The sequence below is a fragment of the Pan paniscus genome, chromosome 13 (genome assembly GCF_029289425.2).
Source record: "Pan paniscus chromosome 13, NHGRI_mPanPan1-v2.0_pri, whole genome shotgun sequence".
Lineage (NCBI taxonomy): Eukaryota > Metazoa > Chordata > Mammalia > Primates > Hominidae > Pan > Pan paniscus.
Window position 1 is genome coordinate 44999409 of NC_073262.2, and position 25248 is coordinate 45024656.

A 25248-nucleotide genomic window follows, 5' to 3' on the forward strand; every position below is an offset into this window, starting at 1 on the left:
AGCTGTTCATTATGGAGCTAGGACTTATTTAGAGTTGGGACACTTTCTATTATGTCAGGCTAATGCAAGTTAATTTACTGGGTCACAGTGCCCTCAATTTATGAGTATTTCATCTTACTTTTTTTTCTTCTTTAATTAGAAGCTTCATGAGAAGTTTGTAGAACGTACGCATAAGTGGATGGGATAATACTGTTAAGTTCTGATATTCTGATATTGTTTGAAATACTCTAAGAATTTTACATTTGGTAAGTTTCCAGATCAGTATTTTAAAACAGTAATTTTATTTGTTATATTTTTATACATAGAATTTGTGAATTACTTTCTGACTACAAAGAAAAACAGATGCCAAAATACTCTTCCGAAAACAGCAACCCAGGTAAGACTTGTGATAGTGAATTACTTTAGGTCAGTTGTCCACAATCTTTTTGGCACCAGGGACCGGTTTTGTGGAAGACAATCTTTCCATGGGCTGGGGGAAGGTGGGGATGGTTTCAGGATTGTTCAGTCACATTACACTTATTGTGCTACTTTATGTTATTATTACATTGTAATATATAATAAAATAATTATACAACTTACCATAATGTAGAATCAGTGGAAGCTCTGAGCTTATTTTTCTGCAACTAGATGGTCCCTTCTGGGGGCAAAGTGAGACAGTGACAGATCATCAGGCATTAGATTCTCATAGGAAGCACACAACCTAGATCCCTCAGATGGGCAGTTCACAACAGGGTTCATGCTCCAATGAGTATCTAATGCTATCACTGATCTGACTGGAGGCAGAGTAGAGGCTGTAATATGAGCCATAAGGAGTGGCTGTAAATACAGATGAAGCTTCCCTGGCTTGCCTGCTGCGCACCTACTCCTGTGTGGCGTGGTTCCTAACAGACCATGGATTGGTACCAGTCTGTGGCATGGGAGTTGTGGAGCCCTGCTCTGGGAGGTCCTACCATAGATTTAAAAAGTAAAAGTAAGGAATGTTTGTTCACAAAAGAACAGTGAAGCACAGGTCATGTTACATATGCTTGTGCCAACAAGGTCTCACTATTACTGACTTCATTCCTCCTATTTTGAAGTTGAAAGAGATGCATTTACTTTGTTGGAACAAGATGTGTTCTTCCACCGGCTGGTTAATTGTCATGATAACAGTAATTTTGTTAGAAGAAGGTGCTCTGCTACCATTTGCCAAAAGATTGTCATAATGTACAATTTGCCCAATGCAAGGGTCGCAGATTATAATAAAAATATAAAAATGTTTCACAGTAACAAAAATGCTAGTATGCTACCTGGATGTGGACACCTAATAGATGGTACAATCCAAACTATATGAGGATGCCTTTAATTTAGCTACCTATTTATCAAAGAGCTTCTGTAAGTTAGGTTTTATCAGTTGCAGGAGACAAAGATGGAATAGATGTAGTTTTAATCTTTAAGGTGCTCACAACAGAAGTGTTTCTATTTCATTTCTGTGGTTTTTTCAACAGAATTTACAAAGAAAACATTTTTATTTATGTTTTCACTTGTCCACTTAACAAATAACTGTCAAATGTCTTTTAGATACTAAGCAGTTTTTCTAAGGCTACAGATCACAAAAACACAGACAGGAGCTTGTTATTATTATCATTGTTATTTTTATTATTTTGCTGCTTTATTCAGTGCTTACTGTGTGCTAGATGCCCACTGGAATCTTATAATTATGATTTATTATATGTGATATTGATTGTGTGCCAGACATATGTGATGAGGAGTGAAAGCTTTAGAAAGAAAGGAGGCAGGATTTAATGTAAGCATGCAGAGTGAGAAGAATTTTTCAGGGAAAGAAGCAGAAGAATGACATTTGGCAGAAGGAACATGGAGTCAGATTGTGTGTTTGCCAGAAGGAACATCTAATGAGATTGCCCGTTTGGGAGGAAGAGCAGCAAGTGCAGAAGACAAGATGCTTGAGTGAACATGGCAGGGTTTCTGAGCAGTTCACTTTTGCTATTACCAAAAGGGTGAGATACCAGAGGTTGGGAGTGAGGTGAATACTTAGCTAAGGCAAGTTTACGATAGGCTTTTTAATACTATAGAAATGAGTAGGTCTTTTCCTGTGGGCCATGGGAAATTTACCAGGTAGAATGCTTTGGACTGCAAATACTAGATGAGCAGTGGCTAAAACAGTAGGAACCAGAGTTGTTTTTTTGTTCATTGATATCCTAGGGATCCCACTTGTCCTTCTTTCAGCTGTGCTGTTGGCAGTGTTTTATTCACGTCTCCTTTTGTGGTTGGCTAATCTGCAGCAGCTCCAAACATCTTTTTCTCACAACACAACATCGCAAGGGCTGCTTTTCTTCACGTGTGTCTTTTAAACAGGGAGAAAACTTAGAAGCATGCAAGGGGCTTCCTGTAACATTTCATTGGCTGGGTCACGCCACATGCTCATTCCCAAACCAGGCACTGGGAAGGTAAATACCTGATTAGCTTAGAATAAACATTTCTTTCTGAGGCTGAGGAGGGGGATTGGGATATTAAATATCCCAATAGACTTATGTTTTTTCTGCCAGAAAGAATGAGGAATGGCTATTGATAGGGAGCCAACAATGTGTGCTGGAGGGGCTCATTGGAGAAATTTGAGCAGGGGAGCCACAAAATTAAATTTGAGTATTAAGGCATTCTGGTTATGGTGTAAAATGGGTTAGCGAGTTTTTCTTTAAAGGACCAGGTGGGAAATATTTTAGACTATGTGGTCTCTGTCATATCTACTTAACCCTGCTGTTGTCTGCTGTTATAGTGTGAAAGCCACCATGATTATATGTAAGCAAACAGGCATGACTGAGCTCCTATAAAACTTTATTTACAAAACCATAATGCAGATTGGATTTGGCCTGTGGCCTATAGTTTCCTGGGATTGATGGGAGATAATCATGCAAAGAAACCAGGAGACAAAGGAAGCTTTTGCAGTAGTCAGCTATAGTTTCCATGTCACACATCCTTGGAGTAGCATCAATGTATTATAAGGTTTTCACCCATCCATGGTGAAATAAATAACGTTAGAAATCTCAGTTACTCATTTTACTATGTTGGCCTTCGTTATGCCTTTTTCACTTGTTTTGCTTAATTTTTTTTCCTGTAAGAAATAACATTAATAGTTGGCAGTTTTCTTTTAAATAGAAGTCATTTTGTAAATGTTTATGTTCCCAGTGGCAGTAGGAATATAAAACAGAGGCAGAGGAGAGGTATCGTCAATATGATTTAGTGATAATTGAATGAGAAAGGCTTGGGGGACAGAGAGAAATCTCAGATGATGTACAGGTTTCCAGATTGTACACTAGTATTTAACCTAGACATGAGGAAGGAGTAGGAAATTTTCTGGTGAATACAGAAGAGCAAAGAGCAGTAGGTCAGCAGGAATGAGTAATGTTTTTCTATGCATGTTTAATGGAATATTCGTGTAGGGTATTTTGAGTAGGTAATTGGATAATCAGCATTTATAACTCACATCCTACTAGTTTGACTCTCAGTAATAAGACTTGTCAAAGATCCAAGAATCTGAAAGTCAGTAATAAATGTCCATGTGCATCATCTCCGTGACAGAAAGTCAGCATCCACAGAACACAGAATTGGGACAGATGAACTTAATAGATAAAGATGAATATCGGAGTTGTTCCTCTTAGGGAATGATACTCTCCATGACCTGTGTGAGTCACAGCTGCCAGAAAAGAAAGAGCAAGGAGCGTATGAAGGCAGCACAGCAAATTCGGTCCTAGAGTGCCCTGCTTGGCTTCATGTCATAGTTCTGACTTCTAAATAATCATTTTCTGCAAAATGTGCTTTGTGTTTTTCCCTCTTGCTGCCTGCAGCCAATCAGAATCTTTTTAGCAGGACATAATGAAAAGAAGTAAGAGAAAGAGTGTTTTTTTGTATGGGATAGTATTTAACGTAATCTTGAGAGTGAGTACCAGGATTATACTTAGAATTTATGGACTGGATGGGAAGACTGGATAGAAATCTAAAGATTGCTGACTCAAACACAATGTGGTTTCTTTGATTTATTTTCACAGCTCTGAATTCACGACTGTTAATTGTATTCATATGCACTATAACTTTACAAAGCATCTTCCCAAACCAAATATTTACTGATTTATTATAATTTGTATGACTTTATTATAGAACTGACTTTCCAAGTGTTCATGAGAATTGTTTAGAATTTGCTACATTGTATCATCTCAGCTGTGTCCACATGAGCTATCTGTCACCTTGTCTTAATGAATAATTGTTCACTAGGAATATTGGTTTTGGCATTGAAATGATCTATATCTAAATGCAGATAGGACCCGGGACCACTTTTGAACATTAATGTCCAAGCATCTTAAAATTACACATAAGGCTTTCATAATCTGACTTCTGCCCCACTCTCCATCTTTAGCCCTTTTCCCTGTGTGCCCTGTCTCTGGCATTACCGAGCTGCTGGCAATGCCCTGCTCACTCATCCTTCTATTGTAGGCAAATACTTTCACTCTTTCAGGCCTCGCTCCCGCTCTTGCTGCTGCGTGGCATGCTGTCACCCTTTCCTGCCCTCTACCACTTTTAATCTGGCTAGTCTCAATATTTAAGTCTCTGCTTGGGCATGTTTTCTAGAAAAGCCATCTCTGACATGCTTTATTTTAATTCTTTTTAAACCCTAATGCCTAGCATGTATTTAGCAGGACTCAATAAAATATTTCTGAGTAAAACAAAGACTGTTTTTACAAAGATGATGTGCAAGATTCTCCCCTGCAGTCTTGGAGCAGAGGGGACAGACATGTGGAGGAATAATGTACAGTTTAGGTGGTAAAGATGCAGTAGAAAAATCAGTAAAGTACTAAGGCAGCCTCAAGGAAGGAGGTACCTGTTTATTTGGGGAAAGACATGCAGAATCAAGGAAGACTTCATATAGCATTGTTTCAAAAGATGAAAATAAGGCCAGGTGTGGTGGCTCACACTTGTAATCCCAGCACTTTCAGAGGGAATCACGAGGTCAGGAGATCGAGACCATCCTGTCCAATGGTGAAACCCCATCTCTACTAAAAATACAAAAATCAGCTGGGTGTGGTGGTGCTTGCCTGTAATCACAGTTACTCAGGAGACTGAAGCAGGAGAATCCCTTGAACCAGGGTGGCGGAGGTTGCAGTGAGCTGATCACGCCACTGCATTCCAGCCTGGTGACAGAGGAAGACCCTGGCTCATAAAAAAGAAAAAAGAAAAAAAGAAAAAAAATTTGTCAGAATAGTGGAGGGAAACATTTTAGATATTAGGAAGATGTTGTACACTAATAAAGGTGTCAGCAGTGATTTTGGAAATCATTTATAAGGTACTATTAGGAAGTGGAGAACAGTACACTGTGTCACCTTATATGTTTCTACTGTATTTTAAAGCCGTGTTTCTGGTGGTTTTGTTCATGGATGTTGGGTGGATGAATTTGTGAGGGAATTTTTGACATGTTTGTTTGTCTTCAATCTGGTGACATCTGGTATCTCCCCAAGTGGGTTTTTGAAGTTTTTGAGAATTATTTCTTAAACGACAATTTCACAAAAGATGAAACACTCAATTTATGAAATAAAATGAAATGTCTCAAATCTGTTTTTAAAAGGCAATAGTTTTTAACTGTTCTAAGTGGTTGATTTTAACTGAATATATGGATTTTTCAACAGAAGAAGACTTAAAGCTGACATCAGAGGAAGAGTCACAAAGGCTTAAAGGCAGTGAAAATGGCCAGCCAGAGGCATGGAAACTTTTAAATTTAAACTTATTGTTTAATGTTGTGTTTTTTTTTGCCTTAATAATATTAGATAGTCCAAATGAAATTACCTTTCAGACTAGGCTTTGAGAATCAGTAGATTTTTTTTTAAGAATCTTTTGGCCAGGCAAGGTGGCTCACACCTGTAATCCCAGCACTTTGAGAGGCTGAGGCAGGTGGATCACGAGGTCTGGAGATCGAGACCATCCTGGCTAACATGGTGAAACCCCGTCTCTAGTAAAAATACAAAAACTTAGCTGGGCGTGGTGGCGGGTGCCTGTAGTCCCAGCTACTCGGGAGGCTGAGGCAGGAGAATGACATGAACCCAGGAGAGGGAGCTTGCAGTGAGCCGACATCCACCACTACACTCCAGCCTGGGTGACAGAGCGAGACTCCATCTGAAAAATATATATATACATATTTTAATAGATTCTTAAAATTTATTGTAATAAAATCAGCAACCTTATTAACAGAAGAATCAATAGATTCTAATTTAATATTTGATATTTAACTTCAACATAACCCACTATAAAATTTAAAATACTCTTATTTTAAAATATTCTTCTCTGCCTTCTTGATTAGCTTATAGCTTATCTCTCCTTTTGGAATAGAGGCAAAAACAAATTTCAGAACTTTGTTTGTTCTTTTATTTTTACAACACCCTAACATGATAAAGAAAGTAACATCAATGATTGAATCATATTATTAAGCAATAGGAATTATGAACAATGTAACACTGATTCCCTGAGCTGGATTCATGGTTAAAGAGTAATCATGGCCTGTGATTGAAAATCCACAGTTTTATATTGTCAGTCACTGATACCAAGGTTAAGGACATATCCTGCCTTGTGGTCTCTCGTTGACCTCAGTGTTTCTGTTCAGGGAGGGAACCAGGTCATAAAAGCAACCCAACTGTCTATTACAAGAACCATATCTTGCAGAGTGGGACCTTTGGTGTTAGTGCACAAACACAATAATATTCTAATTTATTTCAGTTGCAGAAAATCAGTACAGATTAAAAAATTTTATCTGCTATCATTAGTACACATTAGAATATATTAGAACTGGACTTAAGCAGATAATCTGGATACATAACACTATCATATGACAGTATATAATTTCAATTAAAATGTGAGAATTTGCATTTCTTTCTGTTTGGTGTTGATTTCGGCTCCTAATAGTTTAAAGGGTGCCTATAATCCAGTTAGGAATCTTTTAAAAAAGCACTTCAGTGCACTGTAGGTGCTCACTAGTTAGGGTTTCATGAGGTAAACTCTTTTCAAGTGAGGAAGATTTTGGAACACTACAAATCATCTGCTGATTCATTTTTGGTAGATTTAACACATAACAAATTAAATTTAGTCCAAACAAATAGTGAGAAAGTTAAGTTTGCTGGTTCATGTTTTTCTTCTCCCTTTGTCTAAGGTGAATTATTTTTCACATGTTAGAAGCCAGTGATGTGGCAGTAGCTAAACATAGATTAAAAAGTTAATTCTTAATTTTAATTATTATTTATTTCTTTTAACAGTTTAATTTTAATTACTTTCTAATTTTTATTGTCCATACTTGATTACTTAAGAATAAAATTATTTTAAAAACATGCACTCCAAAAGAGGAAATGTCACAGAATTACAACAAGCAAATTAACCTTCTGTTTTTACATCTGCAGAAAAGATCTCAAGAACCAGAAATAAATAAGGATGGTGATAGAGAGGTATACCTTTATATTCAAATGTTTGTGTTGAATTAGATTTTTACATTATGTTGTTTAACAAAGTGTAGTAAATGTAGGCATACATGATCCTATCATGTAAGTTGCATAAATCATCAGTGAAAAATTTAATAGTTAACTCAGAATTCTGTACATTGAATTTTAAAGAGGTGCAAACCCTAGAGCTATTCTTTCATTATTATGGAATAATCCCGAATGGTGCCATAAAATGCTAGGTAATGCCACTTTAGGAGCTTTAGACCAATTATTTTATCTTTCTTGGTTTTAGTCTGATTATCAATAGATAATGTGCCTAAAGTAGATAATTTCTTATTCTCTGTATTTTCCAGGTAGAAAATTTTATGGCTATCAAAGAAGAAATGAAGAAGCACGGAAGTACTCATGTCGGATTCCCAGAAAACCTGACTAATGGTGCCACTGCTGGCAATGGTGATGATGGATTAATTCCTCCAAGGAAGAGCAGAACACCTGAAAGCCAGCAATTTCCTGACACTGAGAATGAAGAGTATCACAGGTAAGCCTATGGCAACATTGAACAGGAGGTAACTTTGTGCTGTCAAACTAATCCTAATTTGGGCTAATATTCATGATGAACAAATTTTATACTTTTATTAGGATATTCAGCCTTGCCTGTTAATCAGAAAAATGAAAATCAGCAAACAATCAGTTACCGTTTTTTTCCAGTCATTAATTTATTTGAAAAATAACCAGTATTGGCAAATGTGAGGGAAAAGGCATTTTCTTCTCTTTTCAGTGAAGTTTTCTTTTAGCTTCGGGGTACATGTGCAGGTTTATTATATAGGTAAACTGTATCATGGAGGTTTGGGGTACAGATTATTTCACCAGCCACATAATAAACAAAATACTCGAAAGGTAGTTTTTTGGTCGTCTCCCTCCTGCCACGCTCCACCCTCAAGTAGGCCCCAGTGTCTGTTATTCTCCTCTTTGTGTCCATGAGTTCTCATGTTTAGTTCCCACTAATGAGTAAGAACATGTGGCATTTGATTTTCTGTTCCTGCATTAGTTTGCTTAGGATAATGGCCTCCAGCTCCATCCGTGTTGCTGCAGGGGAAATGGTTTCATTGAAAAAGACATTTCATATACTGTTGGTAAATACATTTTGAACATTAATTGAGTAGCATATTCACACACACATATATAACAGAGTAAGCATATGTAATACATGTAAAGGATATTTGTATAGATATGTTATATGTATACTTATGTATAAGGACATTTATTATAGTATTATTATGTAAAAAATTTGGAGCTAGTCTAGTTCCTTATCAATAGGAAATAGCTCAATTTCCATATCCCCAAAATAATGTATTATGCAACCATTTTTAAAAAATGAGGTTAGATGTAGGGTATACTGATTATTTCACAATTAAAATGTATTTAAAGCATTTAGTTTGATGACACATCTTAAGAGTTCTTGTTAAAATTCTTGTAATATCTGCTGTGTTGCAAATGGAAGCTACATGCTACATTGACACTGTACCTTGTTAGCAACAAGATTGCTAGTTACTAAATTTTTGTTGTCAGTGCCTGAGTGCTGAAATATTGGACCCTCAATCTGAATATTGCCAAGGGATTGTACATGGGGATCTATATTTAATATAAACATTTCAGTATATTGGGTAAAACTTTTATTAAAATACATCAAAGAATCTTTGATCTACTAAACCAGGAGTTGGCCAGCTTTTTCTGCAAAGAGCTAGTTAGTAAATATTTTAGGCTTTGTGGACTACATATATTTATTTTCTTGAGACAGGGTCTCACTCTGTTTCCCAGGCTGGAGTGCAGTTGTGTGATCATCGCTCACTGCAGCCTCGACTTTCTGGGCTCTAGTGATCCTCCCACCTCAGCCTCTCTACTAGCTGAGACCACAGCTGTGCAACATCACAACCAGCTAACTGACACTATGGACTGTAAAGTGAATAAGCATGGCTGTGTTCCAAGATACTTGACTTACAAAAATGGGCAGTGGGCTGGATTTGGCCCACAGGTGCTTATTTGCTGACCCTTGTGCTAAAAGGAAGGTGCTGCTAATGCAGTGACTTTTATTTGTAAAAGTGCCCTGCATGTGTGACATTATCCTCCCTTTGAGAAAAGGATATATTTCAGTATTCACCTCACCATATTTTTCCAGTGACTGCATATGATTTTGAAAACTACATTTATAAAATAAGATTATTTTCTGCATTTCTCCCACTTTATTCCTGTTAACAGAACTCAGTATTTTACTGTGATCAATTACTTTGTATATTTGATCAGTGTCAACTGTCCTAGAATTGGCTGATTTTCATCAAGCAAGAAATATTCTCCTTGAGAGTTTTAGTATTTCTTGGTTTTTATGTATAAGCACGAACAAAATGATAATCAGCTTATGTAATCTAGAAATGTTCAAAGGGCCTTTAAAACCTTGGTCTGACATTTCTAAATGCCATATGTGTATAATTTTTATAACTTTTAGAATATAAAATTGTTACATAAAATTTGAAAACTCCACCTGGTATGTAAAATTTGGAAGCTACTATTTCTTGTCTATCACTTTTCCATGACTGTGGATGAAAATTACATCATTCTCAGTCATGAGTGTTAAGGGTGTTGTCCTTAAAGAACTGTCTACACTCATGAACTCAAATTTTCTTTCCATTCACTCTTGATCTCAATGCCGGTAAGTCTTCAATTTCAGCACTCCTCCAGAGTTGTTTTTCCTCAAGATTATCACTAATTTTTTTCTGTACTAAATCTAGGCATTTTTCTTACACTTCATTTCATCTGTCAGCAATATTTGAGCCAATGGAGGGCATCTCCTCCCTAATGGCGTCTTCACTTGGCTTTCAGGACCTCACTCCCTCAGGCTTTTCCTCCTGCCTTTCTAGTCCATTTATCATGGTCTGTTTTGCTTGCTGCTCCTCATCTTTCTCCTTTTGGACATTGTTGTTTCTCATGGCTCCGTCCTCAATCTTCTTTCTCATAGTTTTTTGTTTTTTTTTTTTAAGACTGAGTCTCGCTTTGTCCCGCAGGCTGGAGTTCAGTGGCATGATCTTGGCTCATTGCAACCTCTGCCTCATGAGTTCCAGCACTTCTCTTGCCTCAGCCTCCTGAGTAGCTGGGATTACAGGTGTGCGACACCATGCCTGGCTAATTTTTGTATTTTTAGTAGAGACAGGTTTCCCCATGTTGGCCAGGCTGGTCTGAAACTCCTGACATCAGGTGATCTGCCCACCTTGGCCTCATGACATGTTGGGATTACAGGTGTGAGCCACCGTGCCTGGCCCCTCGTGACTTTTTCTACTGTGTATATGCTAGTAATTTCCAAATGTATGTCTCCAACTTAGATCTCTTTCCTTAATTCCAGATCTCTATATCATCCCACCTACTTGACATCTCTATTTGATTAGCTGTTGGGTATCACACACTTGTCAGATCCAAAATTGGGCTACTGATGTCCTTCCTGAAATCAACACCTCATGTAGTCTTTCCTATTTTGGTTAACAGCAACTCTTCCAGTTGCTCTGCCAAAAACCTCAGTGTCATTCTTGACTGATCTTTCTCTCTGTCCTGACACTTCACATCTAATCTCTCAGTAAATCTTGTCAGGTCTATCTGAAGAATATATCCAGAGGCCAGTCTATCTTGTACATCTGAGCCACCGTCATCTGCAGTTTAGATGAGTGTCATAGACTGGGAATTGATAGTCCTGGTTTTTAAAAACTTCCCCTTTCATCAATTCTTATCTCAGTGGATGTATTTAAAACATAAGTCAAACGTTGTCATTCCTCTGCCCCAGCCCTTCTGATTGCCTCCCATTTCACTCTGAGTATGTGCCAGAGTTCTTCCTAATAACTGAAAGGCAGTAAACCATCTGGCATGTTACCTCTCCTGCTGAAACTTCTGTTTCTTATCTCTATTGCTGTGTTTCAGCCACACTGAACTTGTTGCTATTCCTTACCTATCCCTAGTGCTTAAAGACTCCAGGCACACCTTTGCACTTAGCAGTTCCCTGTGTCTGGAATGCTTTTTCCCCAGATATTCTTCTAGCTTACTGTTTCCATTACTTCAGCTCTTTACTTAAAATCCCCTTTCTAAGAAGAAGAAAAAGGGTAAAAAGAAACCCATTAAGGAATAACCACTTCCTGAGGAAGAACCATGTACCAGCACAATTCCTAGTCCAGAGAAAATGAAGAAAATGAAAAAAAAAAGAGACATAATGAGGACTAACAGAAAGGAATTAGGATTGTATCATCAGGACGCGTCAGGCTTGAGATTCAATTGGGAACATACCAGGGATGCTTTCTAACGTAATTGAGGGAAGGTTCAATGAAACAAAGTGATTTATCATCTCTAACTTCAAAGCTATTTGTGTCTTGACATCAACTCTGTTAACATCATCATTTTTTAGAGTCTTTGATGTACAAATAAAAGTTTCTTTGTATTGAAGAAAAATCCTCTTTCTCAGCAGGGACTTTTCTGGCCATCCCAACTTTCCCACCACCCTTCCCATCAAACACATAAAGATTTCATTTTCCTGCTTTAGTTTTTCTCCTCTAACGTACTGTGTATTTTGCCGTATCTGTCTGTTGTTACTGTGTGTTTATCTCACTCTCATGAATAGGGTTTTTATTGTTCATTACCATAGCCTCACTTCCTAGAAAAAGGCCTAGCCTATCAGACGTAGCTACCTAATAAATAGGTATTAAATGAATGAATGGAGTTTATCCCGGGTATATTGTTTGATTGATTCTCACTTAAAAAATGTTTGACAAGGTTCATTTTAACAATTTTGCCTGGTAATTATATGTATTTTAAAAATTCTTTCGGCTTTTTATAATAAGCTACCTTCTTTATATTAATATTTTTTCACTTAGGGAGAAAAGCCCAATATTGTGGTTATTCACTATTCTTTTACTGGTAATCATGATAATTGCAATTATGGTAAAATGAGTTAGAGAAATTACAAACTTTACTGGTATTTTATTTATTTAGAGACAGAGTCTCACTCTGTCACCCAGGCTGCAGTGCAGTGGTGTGACCTTGGCTCACTGCAACCTCTGCCTCCTGGGTTCAGGCGATTCTCCTGCCTCAGCCCTCTGAGGAGCTGGGATTACAGGTGCGTGCCATGACACCCGGCTAATTTTTGTATTTTTAGTAGAGACGGGGTTTCATCCTGTTTGTCAGGCTGGTCTTGAACTCCTGACCTCAGGCAGTCCACCCACCTCATCCTCACAAAGTGCTGGGTGGATTACAGGTGTAAGCCACCACATCCGGCAACTAGTATTTTATTTTTTTTAGGGTGGTAAATGTAATGGACTCACAAATTCTTTCCAAGGGATTATGGACCTTCGGTATTTGAAATAAAAAGACAGTTGGAATTTTTGCTTCCGATAGTAAGACTATACTGGTCAGGCACTGTCTATTCTGATGGAGCAGCTGTTGCTGCTTGGCTGTCTTTCAGAAGCAAGCTGCTCACACTGATATTGGTTGGTGAGCAAGGCCAGTGGTCATTGATCGATTGACTAGATTTTGAACTGGCTCTGGCTGGCTTCTTGTTACCATGGCTACAGGTCAATTCTTTCCTAAGTTTGAGTCAACTTTAACCAGCAATTTTCTGTTCAAAAGTTGCCTTCCATTAACTATGTTCAAAAAGAAACTTTTTAATATTCCAGAATTGTGGATTTAAAGTTTTGGTTATGATGACTTGGTTAATAATAGCTCTCACGAAGATTATTTTTTTGATACATCATCTTAACCAGAAGAGTTCTCTGTATAATTTATTTCTTAAAAATAATTGTTTTGTTTTTGTTTTTGGTATTTTTAGAAGCTTTTGCTCAAGTCCTAACATAATCTCCAGTAGGAGATTTTAGTCTCTTTGTCAGTTCATGTATGTATATGATAGTCATATTCTGTCTTTTTAAATTCCTTTTCTTGTTCACTTTTTTCTCTGTACAATAATAGTGATATTGTTATACATTTTTATCTCATTAAAAAGTGGTTACAATTTTCTGCTGGCAAATCTAGCTTTTTCTATATTTTGACTGAATAGGTTAAAAGTGAAGAAAATTTACGAGCTCATTTTATTTTCAAACAAAATCATAAGTAATAAAAATTGCTATTTTGAATTATAAATAATGACATTTAGATATTTTAAAAATAAGGATACCCCCCCCCCCCAATCGTTTGGCTTTGTGTTTGTATGCAAATCTCATGTCAAATTGTAATTCCCAGGTGTTGAGGAAAGACCAGCTGGGAGGTGATTGGCTCATGGGGTCGGTTTCCTCCATGCTGTTCTTGTGATAGTGAGTGAGTCCTCACAAGAGCTGACGGTTTCATAAGGGGCTCTTTGCGCTTCACTTCTCTCTTCTCTCTCTCCTGCCGCCTTATGAAGAAGGTGCCTGCTTCCCCTTCCCCTTCTACCATGGTTGTTAAGTTTCCTGAGGCCTCCCCAGCCATGCGTAACTGTGAATCAATTAATCCTCTTTCCTTTATGAATTACCTAGTCTCAGGTATGTATGTGTGTGAATTACCCAGTCTCAGCTGTGTACATATGTATATGTGTGAGTGTATATACACACATACATATATATGATACATATATGTGATGTGAGATATATATATGTATATACGTCCATTTTCTTTATTCCACTCATCAGTTGATGGACACTGGTTGATTCCATATCTTTGCATATTGTGAATTGTGCTGCAGTAAAGATATGTATGCGGGTGTCCTTTTGAGAGTACCATTTCTTTTATTTTGTGTAGATATCTGGAAATGAGAATGCTGGATAAAATGGTAGGATCTACTTTTAGTTCTTTGAGAACTCTCCATACTGTTTTCCATAGATTTGTATGAAGTTGCATTCCCACCAGCAGTGTATCACTGTTGTCTTTTCACCGCATCCATGCCAACATCTGTTGTTTTTTTGATTTCTAATAGTGGCCATTCTGGCTGCAGTGAGGTGATATCTCACTGTGGTTTTATTGTACATTTCCCTGATGATTAGAGATATTTAGCATGTTTTTATATGCTTGTTTACCATTTGTACATCTTCTTTTGAGAAATGTCTATTCATGTAATTTGGCCACTTTCCAATGGAATTATTTGCGTTTTTCCTGTTGATTTGTTTGAGTTTCTTGTAGGTTATAGATATTAGTCCTTTGTTAGCATCATAATTTTCAAAATTTTCTCACTGTATAAGTTGTTGTTTTACTCTGATGATTATTTCTTTTGCTGTGCTGAAGCTTTTTAGTTTAATTAGGTCTTATTTATTTATTTTCATTTTTGTTGGATTTGCTTTTAGGGTCTTCCTCATAAATCCTTTGCCTAGGCCAATGTTTTCAGGTCTTAGGTTTAGGCCTTTCATCCATCTTGAATTAATTTTTGTATATGGTGAGAGATAGAGATCCAGTTTCATTCTTCAACATGTGGCTATCTTTTTTTCCCAGCACCATTTATTGAATAACCTGTACTTTCTCCAGTGTATGTTTTTGTATCCTTGCTCAGAGATCACTTGGTTGTAGTGGCTTTATTTCTGAGTTGTCTGTTCTGTTCCATTGATCTATGTATCTGTTTTTATACGAGTACCACGCTGTTTCTGTTACTGTGGCCTTAGAGTATCATTTGAAGTCAGGTAATGTGATGCCAACATATTTGTTCCTTTTGCTTGGTATGTCTGTTGCTGTTCAGGCTCTTTTGTGGTTCTACATGAATTTCAGCATTTTAAAATAATTCTGTGAAGAATGACATTGGTACTTTGGTAGGAATTGTATCAAATGTGTAGACTGCTTTGGGCACTATGGTCATTTTCACTATATCAGTTCTTTCAGTCCATGAACATAGGATGTATTTTCATTTGTTTGTGTCATCTGTTATTTTCTTTGGTGGTGTTCTCCAGTTATCTTTATATAGATCACTCACTTTTTTCATTAAGTATATTCCTAGGTACTTCACACTTTTTTGCAACCACTGTAAAAGGGATTGGATTGTTGATATGAACTCTCAGCTTGATCGTAGTTGGTGTATAGTGGTGCTACTGATTGGTATTCATTTATTTTATAACCTCTGAGACTTTACTGAATTCATGTATCAAATCTAGGAGTGTTTTGTAGGAGTCTTTAGGGTTTTCTAGGTATAGGATAATATCATTGGTGAAGAGATAGTTTGACTTCCTCTTTTCCAATTTGGATGCCCTTTATTTCTCTTGCCCAATTGCTCTGCCTAGGACTTCCCAGTTTTATTCTTAATATGCATGAAATAAAAGTAAAATGGAAAGTGCTTAACGATGAGTTTATTTCACATCTCTCTCTCATACACAGATAAAATTATTTCAAAGTCCTATGTTAAAAACATAATATTAGACCCTGTCTTGTTCTAAAAGGAATTTTTAAGTTGTTTATAAAATACATAGGAATCAAGAATATAAGTAGAAAGTGTTTCCAAAAAATAAACATAAAAAGTATGGGTTATAGGACACAGACCATTAGCAGTCCCTGGCCTGTTAGGACCTGGGCCACACAGCAGGAGGTTAGAGGCAGGTGAGCAAGTGAAGCTTCATCTGTTTACAGTCACTCTCTGTCTCTCGCATTACCGCCCGAGTTCCTCCTCCTGTCAGATCAGCGGTGGCATTAGATTGTCCTGAGTGTGACCCGAACCCTGTTGTAAGTTGCTCATGCAGGGGGATATAGATTGTTCACTCCTTATGAGAATCGAATGCCTTTCTGATCTGTCACCATCTTCCGTCACCCCCAAATGGGACCATCTAGTTGCAGGAAAACAAGCTCAGGGCTCCCACTGATTCTACATTTTGGTGAGATATAATTATTTCATTATATATTAATAATAATAGAAATAAAGTACACAATGAATGTAATATACTTGAATCATCCTGGAACCATCCCCCACCTCAGGTTCCTGGAAAAATTATCTTCCACAAAACCAGTCCCTGGTGCCAGCATGGATGGGGACACCTGGTTAACAGATGTGAGACCCCTTTGCCTTGTCTTGGAATAATATGCAGATATGCATTGTGTGAATGACATCTGATGGCGCCATCTTGCCCTGTAAATCATTTTAGGGACACCTCCAGTATTTCATGAAAATTAAAATTTCTTCTAGTGACGAACAAAATGATACTCAGAAGCAATTTTGTGAAGAACAGAACACTGGAATATTACACGATGAGATTCTGATTCATGAAGAAAAGCAGATAGAAGTGGTTGAAAAAATGAATTCTGAGGTATTTTCTTTAGTTATTTTCAAATGTTTTTATATGTGTGTATATTTTAAAGAACTGTATTTTGGAAATATAAAGGATTTTTAAGGCATATATATGTGTGTATATATTCTGTATATCCTTTGTCATATATCTATATACGTACATATAGGATAAAGCCATGTTCTTAATTCACCTTCATTTGCCTGCAACAGTTGAGTAGTGACCTGCACAATGGCCTCAATCCAAAGGAGAAGTATTTGATGTTTTTCATGAGAATTGATGATCTTTCCACATCAGAAATAAGTTTTGCTACTGAAAACAGATTTTCTTGTTTTTGGACATTAGTTTTTAAAAAAATGTTAATAGAGAAGTCAATTGATTATTTTCACTGATAAGAAAGTAGGAAATGTATAGGTTGGTCAGAGGCCACATTGTGGATACCATTATCCTTACTTTTGCAGAGAGGAACAGTTTGCTCCAAGTAGTTTCTCATTTCAATGTAAAGAGGTTTGAAAACAATGACATGCCATGATACACATTTAGTAATAATTTATTGATAAGTATTTTGTTTCTGGAGAAATAGTTCAGTATATTTCCCCTATTTCACCATTACTACTGTTTCAAACATTATAAAGAGGAAATAAAAGTTACTGCAATGGCAAATCTCATGATTTCTAAGAAAATCTCTATAAGTTGTATCTTATTTACCATTCATATTTTGAAACAAAAGGTTTCTTTTGTATTTATATATTTACACCACAGAAGTAAGTGTGGTTTTGTGGAGGATCACTAGAAGTAGCATCAGCAGACCTGGGGAAAATCCTGCATCTGTGTATATTTTTTGACCTCTCCTTTTAAGAATCGCGATCTTAAATGAGTTCAGTATTGTATGTAGAAGTGCAATGCCTAGATACAGATGTGTACAGTGTGGAAGGGTACAGTGCTTAGATTTGACAGTTATAAATAAATGTAATTCTTATAACTGAGTATAGAAATATTAGAAATGTAGAATATCGGTAAAACGTTCTTCAGTAAAAGAAACTTAAAGAACTTTGAGAAATTGCTTCTGTCCAAATATATGCATAGCTAAGGCTCTTAGGATGGTGTGGTTGATAGGTTAGATATCAGAGTGTAAACCTAATCTTAAAAATATAGTCAAATTATTAATCTTATATTTTATACCTCTGGGTTTTTTGTAACTCAGAAAAAGGCTTTTTTAATTCTGAGATTCTTAAAAATCCTCTAGTGATTTATTTGTCATCGTCTTTAAATAAATATTTAAACTTTTAGGAATTTAGGAGCAGATTCCTAAAAGTTTAAATATTTATTTAAAGACGATGACAAATAAATCACTGGAGGAATTTACACTCTTATTAAGTTTGAAGTTTTGTCCAATTTTTTTCCAGTTAAATATCCACTATGGGGATTCTTTCATTATACAGATACATGTTATTTTTTAATTTCAGAAGAAATCATGATATGTCCATCTACTGAGTGCTAACTAAAAGTTCTCTTTGTTTACTTAGCTTTCTCTTAGTTGTAAGAAAGAAAAAGACTTCTTGCATGAAAATAGTACGTTGCAGGAAGAAATTGCCATGCTAAGACTGGAGCTAGACACAATGAAACATCAGAGCCAGCTAAGAGAAAAGAAATATTTGGAGGAAGTTGAAAGTGTGAAAAAAAAGAATGATAATCTTTTAAAGGCTCTACAATTGAATGAGCTCACCATGGATGATGATACCGCCGTGCTCGTCATTGACAACGGCTCTGGCATGTGCAAGGCCGGCTTTGCAGGCGACGATGCCCCCCGGGCTGTCTTCCCTTCCATCGTGGGGCACCCCAGGCACCAGGGCATGATGGGGGGCATGCATCAGGAGTCCTATGTGGGCAAGGAGGACCAGAGCAAGAGAGGCATCCTGACCCTGAAGTACCCCATGGAGCATGGCATCATCACCAACTGGGATGACATGGAGAAGATCTGGCACCACACCTTCTACAACGAGCTGCGTGTGGCTCCCGAGGAGCACCCCATCCTGCTGACTGAGGCCCCCCTGAACCCCAAGGCCAACCGTGAGAAGATGACCCAGATCATGTTTGAGACCTTCAACACCCCAGCCATGTACGTGGCCATCCAGGCCGTGCTGTCCCTGTACACCTCTGGCCGTACTACTGGCTTCGTGATGGATTCTGGTGATGGGGTCACCCACACTGTGCCCATCTATGAGGGGAATGCCCTCCCCCATGCCACCCTGCGCCTAGACCTGGCTGGGCGGGAACTGACTGACTACCTCATGAAGATCCTCACCGAGCGTGGCTATAGGTTCACCACCATGGCCGAGCGGGAAATCGTGCGTGACATCAAAGAGAAGCTGTGCTATGTTGCCCTGGACTTCGAGCAGGAGATGGCCACGGCGGCCTCCAGCTCCTCCCTAGAGAAGAGCTACGAGCTGCCCGATGGCCAGGTCATCACCATCGGCAACGAGCGGTTCCGCTGCCCCGAGGCGCTCTTCCAGCCTTGCTTCCTGGGCATGGAATCCTGTGGCATCCATGAAACTACCTTCAACTCCATCATGAAGTCTGATGTGGACATCTGCAAAGACCTGTACACCAACACAGTGCTGTCTGGCGGCACCACCATGTACCCTGGCATGGCCCACAGAATGCAGAAGGAGATCGCTGCCCTGGCGCCTAGCATGATGAAGATCAAGATCATTGCTCCTCCCAAGCGCAAGTACTCCGTGTGGGTCGGTGGCTCCATCCTGGCCTCGCTGTCCACCTTCCAGCAGATGTGGATCAGCAAGCAGGAGTATGATGAGTCAGGCCCCTCCATTGTCCACCGCAAATGCTTCTAGGTGGACTCTGACTTAGTTGCGTTACACCCTTTCTTGACAAAACCAAACTTCTCAGAAAACAACATGAGATTGGCATGGCTTTATTTGTTTTCTTGTTTCATTTTTTGTTTTGTTTTTTATTGGCTTGACTCAGGATTTAAAAACCGGAATGGTGAAGGTGACAGCAGTCGGTTGGAGGGAGCTTCCTCGACAATTCTACAATGTGGCCGAGGACTTTGATTGTACATTGTTCTTCTTTTCAATAGTCATTCCAAATATTGTGAGATGCATTGTTTCAGGAAGCCCCTTGCCCTGCTAAAAGCCACCCCACTTCTCTCTAAGGAGAATGACCCAGTCCTCTCCCTATTTCACACAGGGGTGGTGATAGCATTGCTTTTGTGCAAATTACATAATGCAAAGTTTTTTGAATCTTCGCCTTAATACTTTTTAATTTTGTTTTATTTTGAATGATCAGCCTTCGTGGCCCCCTCTTTTTACCCCAACTTGGGGTGTATGAAGGCTTTCGGTCTCCCTGAGAGTGGCTGGAGGCAGCCAGGTCTTACCTGTACTCTGACTTGAGGAGAGTTGGATAAAAGTGCACACCTTAAAAAAAATTGAGGAAGCACAGTATTTCAGTACAGTGGACAGCTTAGCATGTTGACAACTGAGAATAAAATGCTGAGTTCTGAACTGGACAATGTAAGACACAACGAGGAAACACTGGAAATGGAAATTCAATTACATCATTGTAGACTGGCTACTGCTCTACATGATTGTGACCAAAGTCAGATAGCTGAAAGAGACTTCTTTCCAGAGAACAAGACATGAACAGGTTTATTTACAGAAGACAATGAATTCTCATTTATCTCACCTAAAAGAGAACAGATTCTTTCTCAACACGTCTAATGTAGACAGTAAAATCAACAGGCTAAAAATTAAGCTCCATGAAACAAGACAAAACTCTGAGAGAAAAGATGGGGCAGGCCGCCATCTTTCCCGTTCAGGCAACTTAGTCATTCCAGCCTGCGGGCTTTGGAGAGTACAAACCGACGAGGGACAGAAGAGATCCCACAGCACAGCATAGCTGCTTTACCAAATCATGGCCAGACTGCTTCTGTAAGCAGGCCCCTGATCCTGTTCAACCTCACTGGACAGGACCTCCCAACTGGGTCCTCCAGCTACCCCCGCCAGCATTCCCTGACCAACTCTGCAGTTCCTGGGACAGAGCTTCCAGGAGCAAATGAAATCCTTTCTGCCACTGCCTCTGCAGTGGAACTGCCCTTGCTACCCTCAGAAGATGCAAGGGAGCAAAGACCCTAAGTGCCCTATCAACACCTCCAATAAGCTGCAGTTGACCCAAAGAACAAGCCAGTCCATCTCCCATGGGTACCACACACGCTCCACTACTCATCACCAGACAGGGAACCCTGGCTTGGGCCCACAGCACAGACCCTCCATCCTGGGCTGCTTACACTAAGTGATTGCTAACTCACATGTCTCTGGGATGGAGCACCCAGGAAACAAGCAAAGTGGTGGAGCAGCAAGTCAGGTGATGTGGAGCCCAGAGATCAGGGATGGCTATCTCTCTAGGGTCCACTTGCCCTTGTGAGACACTTTATCCCAGCACTTTAGGAATGCTGAGGTCATACCAGCCACATCTCATGTGCAAGATTGCCCAGCAGAGATCGGGTCCGAGAGTTCCCTTTTTAAAAAAAGGAGACTTGCTTAAAAAAAGAAGTCTAGCCACGTTTGTGTAGAGCAGCTGTGCTGTGCTGGGGGTTCACTTTTGAGAGAGTTCTCCTCTGAGACCTGATCTCTGGAGGCTGGGCAATCTTGCACTTGAGATGGGGCTGGTCTGATCTCAGCACTCCTTAGTCTGCTCACCTCTCCCATGGCCCCAGCCTGGCCACACCTGCTTACGGGGCACTCTTAGATGCCCACACCATAGCTTCCATGCTAGTGGACTGTACCATATCAGTGGAGAGCTGCAGCAAGGTGGCCCCTAGAGCCACGCACCAGCCTGCACATTGCCTCTCCATACGGCAGCCCTTTATTTGGAAACTTCCTAAATCACTTTGCTGTGTGTGTTTACACAGGTGGGTTTTACTTTACTTGCCCTGAGAGCACACGGGAGTGCAGCACACACCCCAACCCACATCAACTGCCATTAAAGAAAAGAAATTTCAGCCCAGAATTTCATGTCCAGCAAAATTAAGCATCATAAGTGAAGGAGAAATAAGATCCTTTTCAGACAAGCAAATGCTGAGGGAATTTGGTATCACCAGATCTACCTTACGAGAGCTCCGGAAGGAAGCACTAAATATGGAAAGAAAAGATCATCACCTGCCACTACAAAAACACACTGAAGTACACAGTCCAATGATGCTAAAAACCAACCACATATGTAAGTCTGCAAAATAACCAGCTGACGGCATGACGACAGGATAAAATCCACACATACCATTACTAACCTTAAATGTAAATGGGCTAAATGCTCCCATTGAAAGACACGGGGCAAGCTTGGTAAAGAACCAAGACCCACTGTAGTATGCCATCTTCAAGCAACCCATCTCATGTGCAGTGCCATACATAGGCTCAAAATAAAGGAATGGAGAAAAATATTTCAAGCAAATGGAAAACAGAAAAAAGGTGTTGCACTCCCAGTTTCTGACAAAACAGACTATACCAATAAAGATAAAAAAAGAGAAGGACATTACAAAGGTGGTCCTGACCTTTGATAAATCTCATTATTGCTTGATACCAACCTGGGCTATTTTTATTGCCAAAACCAATAGGATAATTTGCTGAGGTTGTGGAGCTTCTCCCCTTCAGAGAGTCCCTGATCTCCCAAAATTTGGTTGAGATGTAAGGTTGATTTTGCTGTACAAATCCTTTTTTGAACATTTTACTCATTTCCAACAAGGAAGGCAAGTTTTCCTGCTTCCATGACAAAGGAGAGCAGGCACCTCCTTTCCTGAGTTTCAGCTTGCTTCTGACAGGGAAGGTGAGTGTAAGTTTTTCCAGCTTCTAAGATGGCAGAGAATGATCACCCAGTCTGAGCCTTATTTCCAGGTAAGTAGCTGAATTAGAGTTTTGTCTTAAAGTTTTTCCTTAATGACTAAAATTTAAGATTACCCACCAGCTGCTTTTAATTCCTCCTTACCATTAGAACACACTCAGTTAATCATATGAATTGTGTGTTTGTTTGTTTTGCTTAACTCTTTTTGTTTATGTTTGGGGTTTTATTGTTGTTTCACTTTTCTCCCATCTCTTCCTGACTTGGTCAAATCCAAAGGAATGTTCCAAATTGTGGGGAGCAAGGCATCTGAATTGGCTAAAACTCCTGTGGCTGCAAAAAAAACAAAAACAAAAACAAAAAACAAAACAAAAAAAACACAAAAAAACCCCACAAAAAACAAAAAACCAAAAAAAAATCCAGTTGGAAATTTTTTAAAACTTTTTTTTAACTTTTAAATTTTATTATTATACTTTAAGTTTTAGGGTACATGTGCACAACGTGCAGGTTTGTTACATATGTATACATGTGCCGTGTTGGTGTGCTGCACACATTAACTCGTCATTTAACATTAGGTATATCTCCTAATGCTATCCCTCCCTCCTCCCCCACCCCACAACAGTTCTCGGTGTGTTATGTTCCCCTTCCTGTGTCCATGTGTTCTCATTGTTCAGTTCCCACCTACGAGTGAGAACATGAGGTGTTTGGTTTTCTGTTCTTCTGTTAGTTTGCTGAGAATGATGATTTCCAGCTTCATCCATATCCCTACAAAGGACATGAACTCATCCTTTTTTATGGGTGCATAGCATTCCATAGTGTATATATGCCACATTATCCAGTCTATCATTGATGGGCATTTGGGATGGTTCCAAGTGTTTGCTGTTGTGAACTGTGCCACAGTAAACATACGTGTGCATGCGTCTTTATATTAGAATGATTTATTATTTTTTCAGTATATACCCAGTAATGGGATTGCTGGGTTAAATGTATTTCTAGTTGTAGATCCTTGAGGAATTGTCACACTGTCTTCCACAATGGATGAACTAATTTATACTCCCACCAAGAGTGTAAAAGCGTTCCTGTTTCTCCACGTTCTCTCCAACATCTGTTGTTTCCTTATCTTTTAATGTTGGCCATTCTAAGTGGCGTGAGATTGTATCTCATTGTGGTTTTGATTTCCATTTCTCTAATGACCAGTGATGATGTGGTTTGCTTCACGTGTTCTTTAGCTGCATAAATGTCTTATTTGGGAAGTGTCTGTTCATATGTTTTGCCCATTTTTTGATGGGGTTGTTTTTTTTTCTTGTAAATTTGTTTAAGTTCTTTGTAGATTCTGCATATTAGCCCTTTGTCAGATGGACAGATTGCAAAAATTTTCTCCCATTCTGTGGGTTGCCTGTTCACTCTGATGATAGTTTCTTTTGCTCTGCAGACACTCTTTAGCTTAATTAGATCCCATTTGTCAATTTTGGCTTTTGTTGCCGTTGCTTTTGGTGTTGTAGTGATGAAGTCTCTGCCCATGTCTATGTCCTGAATGGTATTGCCTAACACAAGGACATTTCTGTGCCTGAGTGCCATACCACCCAAAGTGATTTACAGATTCAGTGCTATCCCCATCAAGCTACCATTGACTTTCTTCACAAAATTAGAAAAACTACTTCAAATTTCATATGGAACCAAAAAAAGTCTACATAGCCAAGACAATCCTAAGCAAAAAGGACAAAGCTGGAGGCATCACAGTACCTGACTTGAAACTATTCTACAAGGCCACAGTAACGGAAACAGCATGGTACTGGTACCAAACCAGGTATGTAGACCAATGGAATAGAACAGAGGCCACAGAAATGGCACCACACATGTAAAACGACCAGATCTTTGACAAAACTGACAAAGGTAAGTACTGGGGAAAGGATTGCCTATTTAATAAATGGTGTTAGGAAAACTGTCTAGCCATATGCAGCAAACTGAAACTGGGCCACTTCCTTACACTTTATACAAAAATTAACTTAAGAAGGATAAAAGAGTTAAACGTAAGACCTAAAAGCAAAAAACCTAGAAGAAAATGTAGGCCACCAACCTCAGGGGAAATGTACTTGTAGTGAAATGCATGGTAAAAACACGCATTCCCTACTTCCTTGAGTGGTGAGGTTGGTGGCTGGTCCATCTGCTCCAAGTGGACCCTTACAGATGTGGCTGGTTGCTCTTTGAGCCAGCTTGGCCTTGCCCAGCATGCACAAGCATCAGTGAATAACTGTGCTATAAATGGAGCCACATAGAGGAAATGAGCAGCAGGCTCAAGACCAGGGTGTGCACTGCCTTTAGGGCTCCAGTCCATGCCTCAGGGATGGTATGGCACTGTGAGCTTCTTGGTTGCCAAGAGGCAGACCACAGGCCATCTTGAGGAGGACTTTATGTTCAAGTGCAGAAAACAGCCAGGATTACCACCCAGGGGACTTGGCCTTCTGTGGCCGTGGCCAGACTTAGAATTTGTGTCAAGGCAGGGCAAGCTCACTCGGAGCAGCGTGTTGGTACCTGGGGCCTGTGCATGCCAGGCAAGGCCAGGCTGGCTCAGAGAGCAACCAGCCACCTCTGCAAGGGTGAGCCTGGACCAGGTGGCCTAGCCACCAACCTCACCCACAGAAGGAAGCAGGGATGGCCAGGTTACGAGAGCCTGAGTAGCTGCCACCTGAGGG

At 39.2% G+C, this 25248-nt stretch overlaps 1 protein-coding gene across 2 annotated transcripts in view; it reads left to right on the top strand.

Annotated features, from left to right (window-relative positions):
* LOC117979372 (POTE ankyrin domain family member I) overlaps positions 1-24545 on the top strand; it is a 51943-nt gene extending 27398 nt beyond the window's left edge. For both annotated transcript variants that reach the window (XM_055109396.1, XM_055109397.1), the window contains 6 exons: positions 306-376; positions 5670-5740; positions 7425-7469; positions 7817-8001; positions 16609-16729; positions 18235-24545. In XM_055109396.1, coding sequence (XP_054965371.1) covers positions 306-376; positions 5670-5740; positions 7425-7469; positions 7817-8001; positions 16609-16729; positions 18235-19560 — 1819 coding nt within the window. In that variant the 3' untranslated portion in view covers positions 19561-24545. The remainder of the gene's footprint in view (positions 1-305; positions 377-5669; positions 5741-7424; positions 7470-7816; positions 8002-16608; positions 16730-18234) is intronic.
* The last annotated feature ends 703 nt before the right edge of the window (positions 24546-25248 follow it).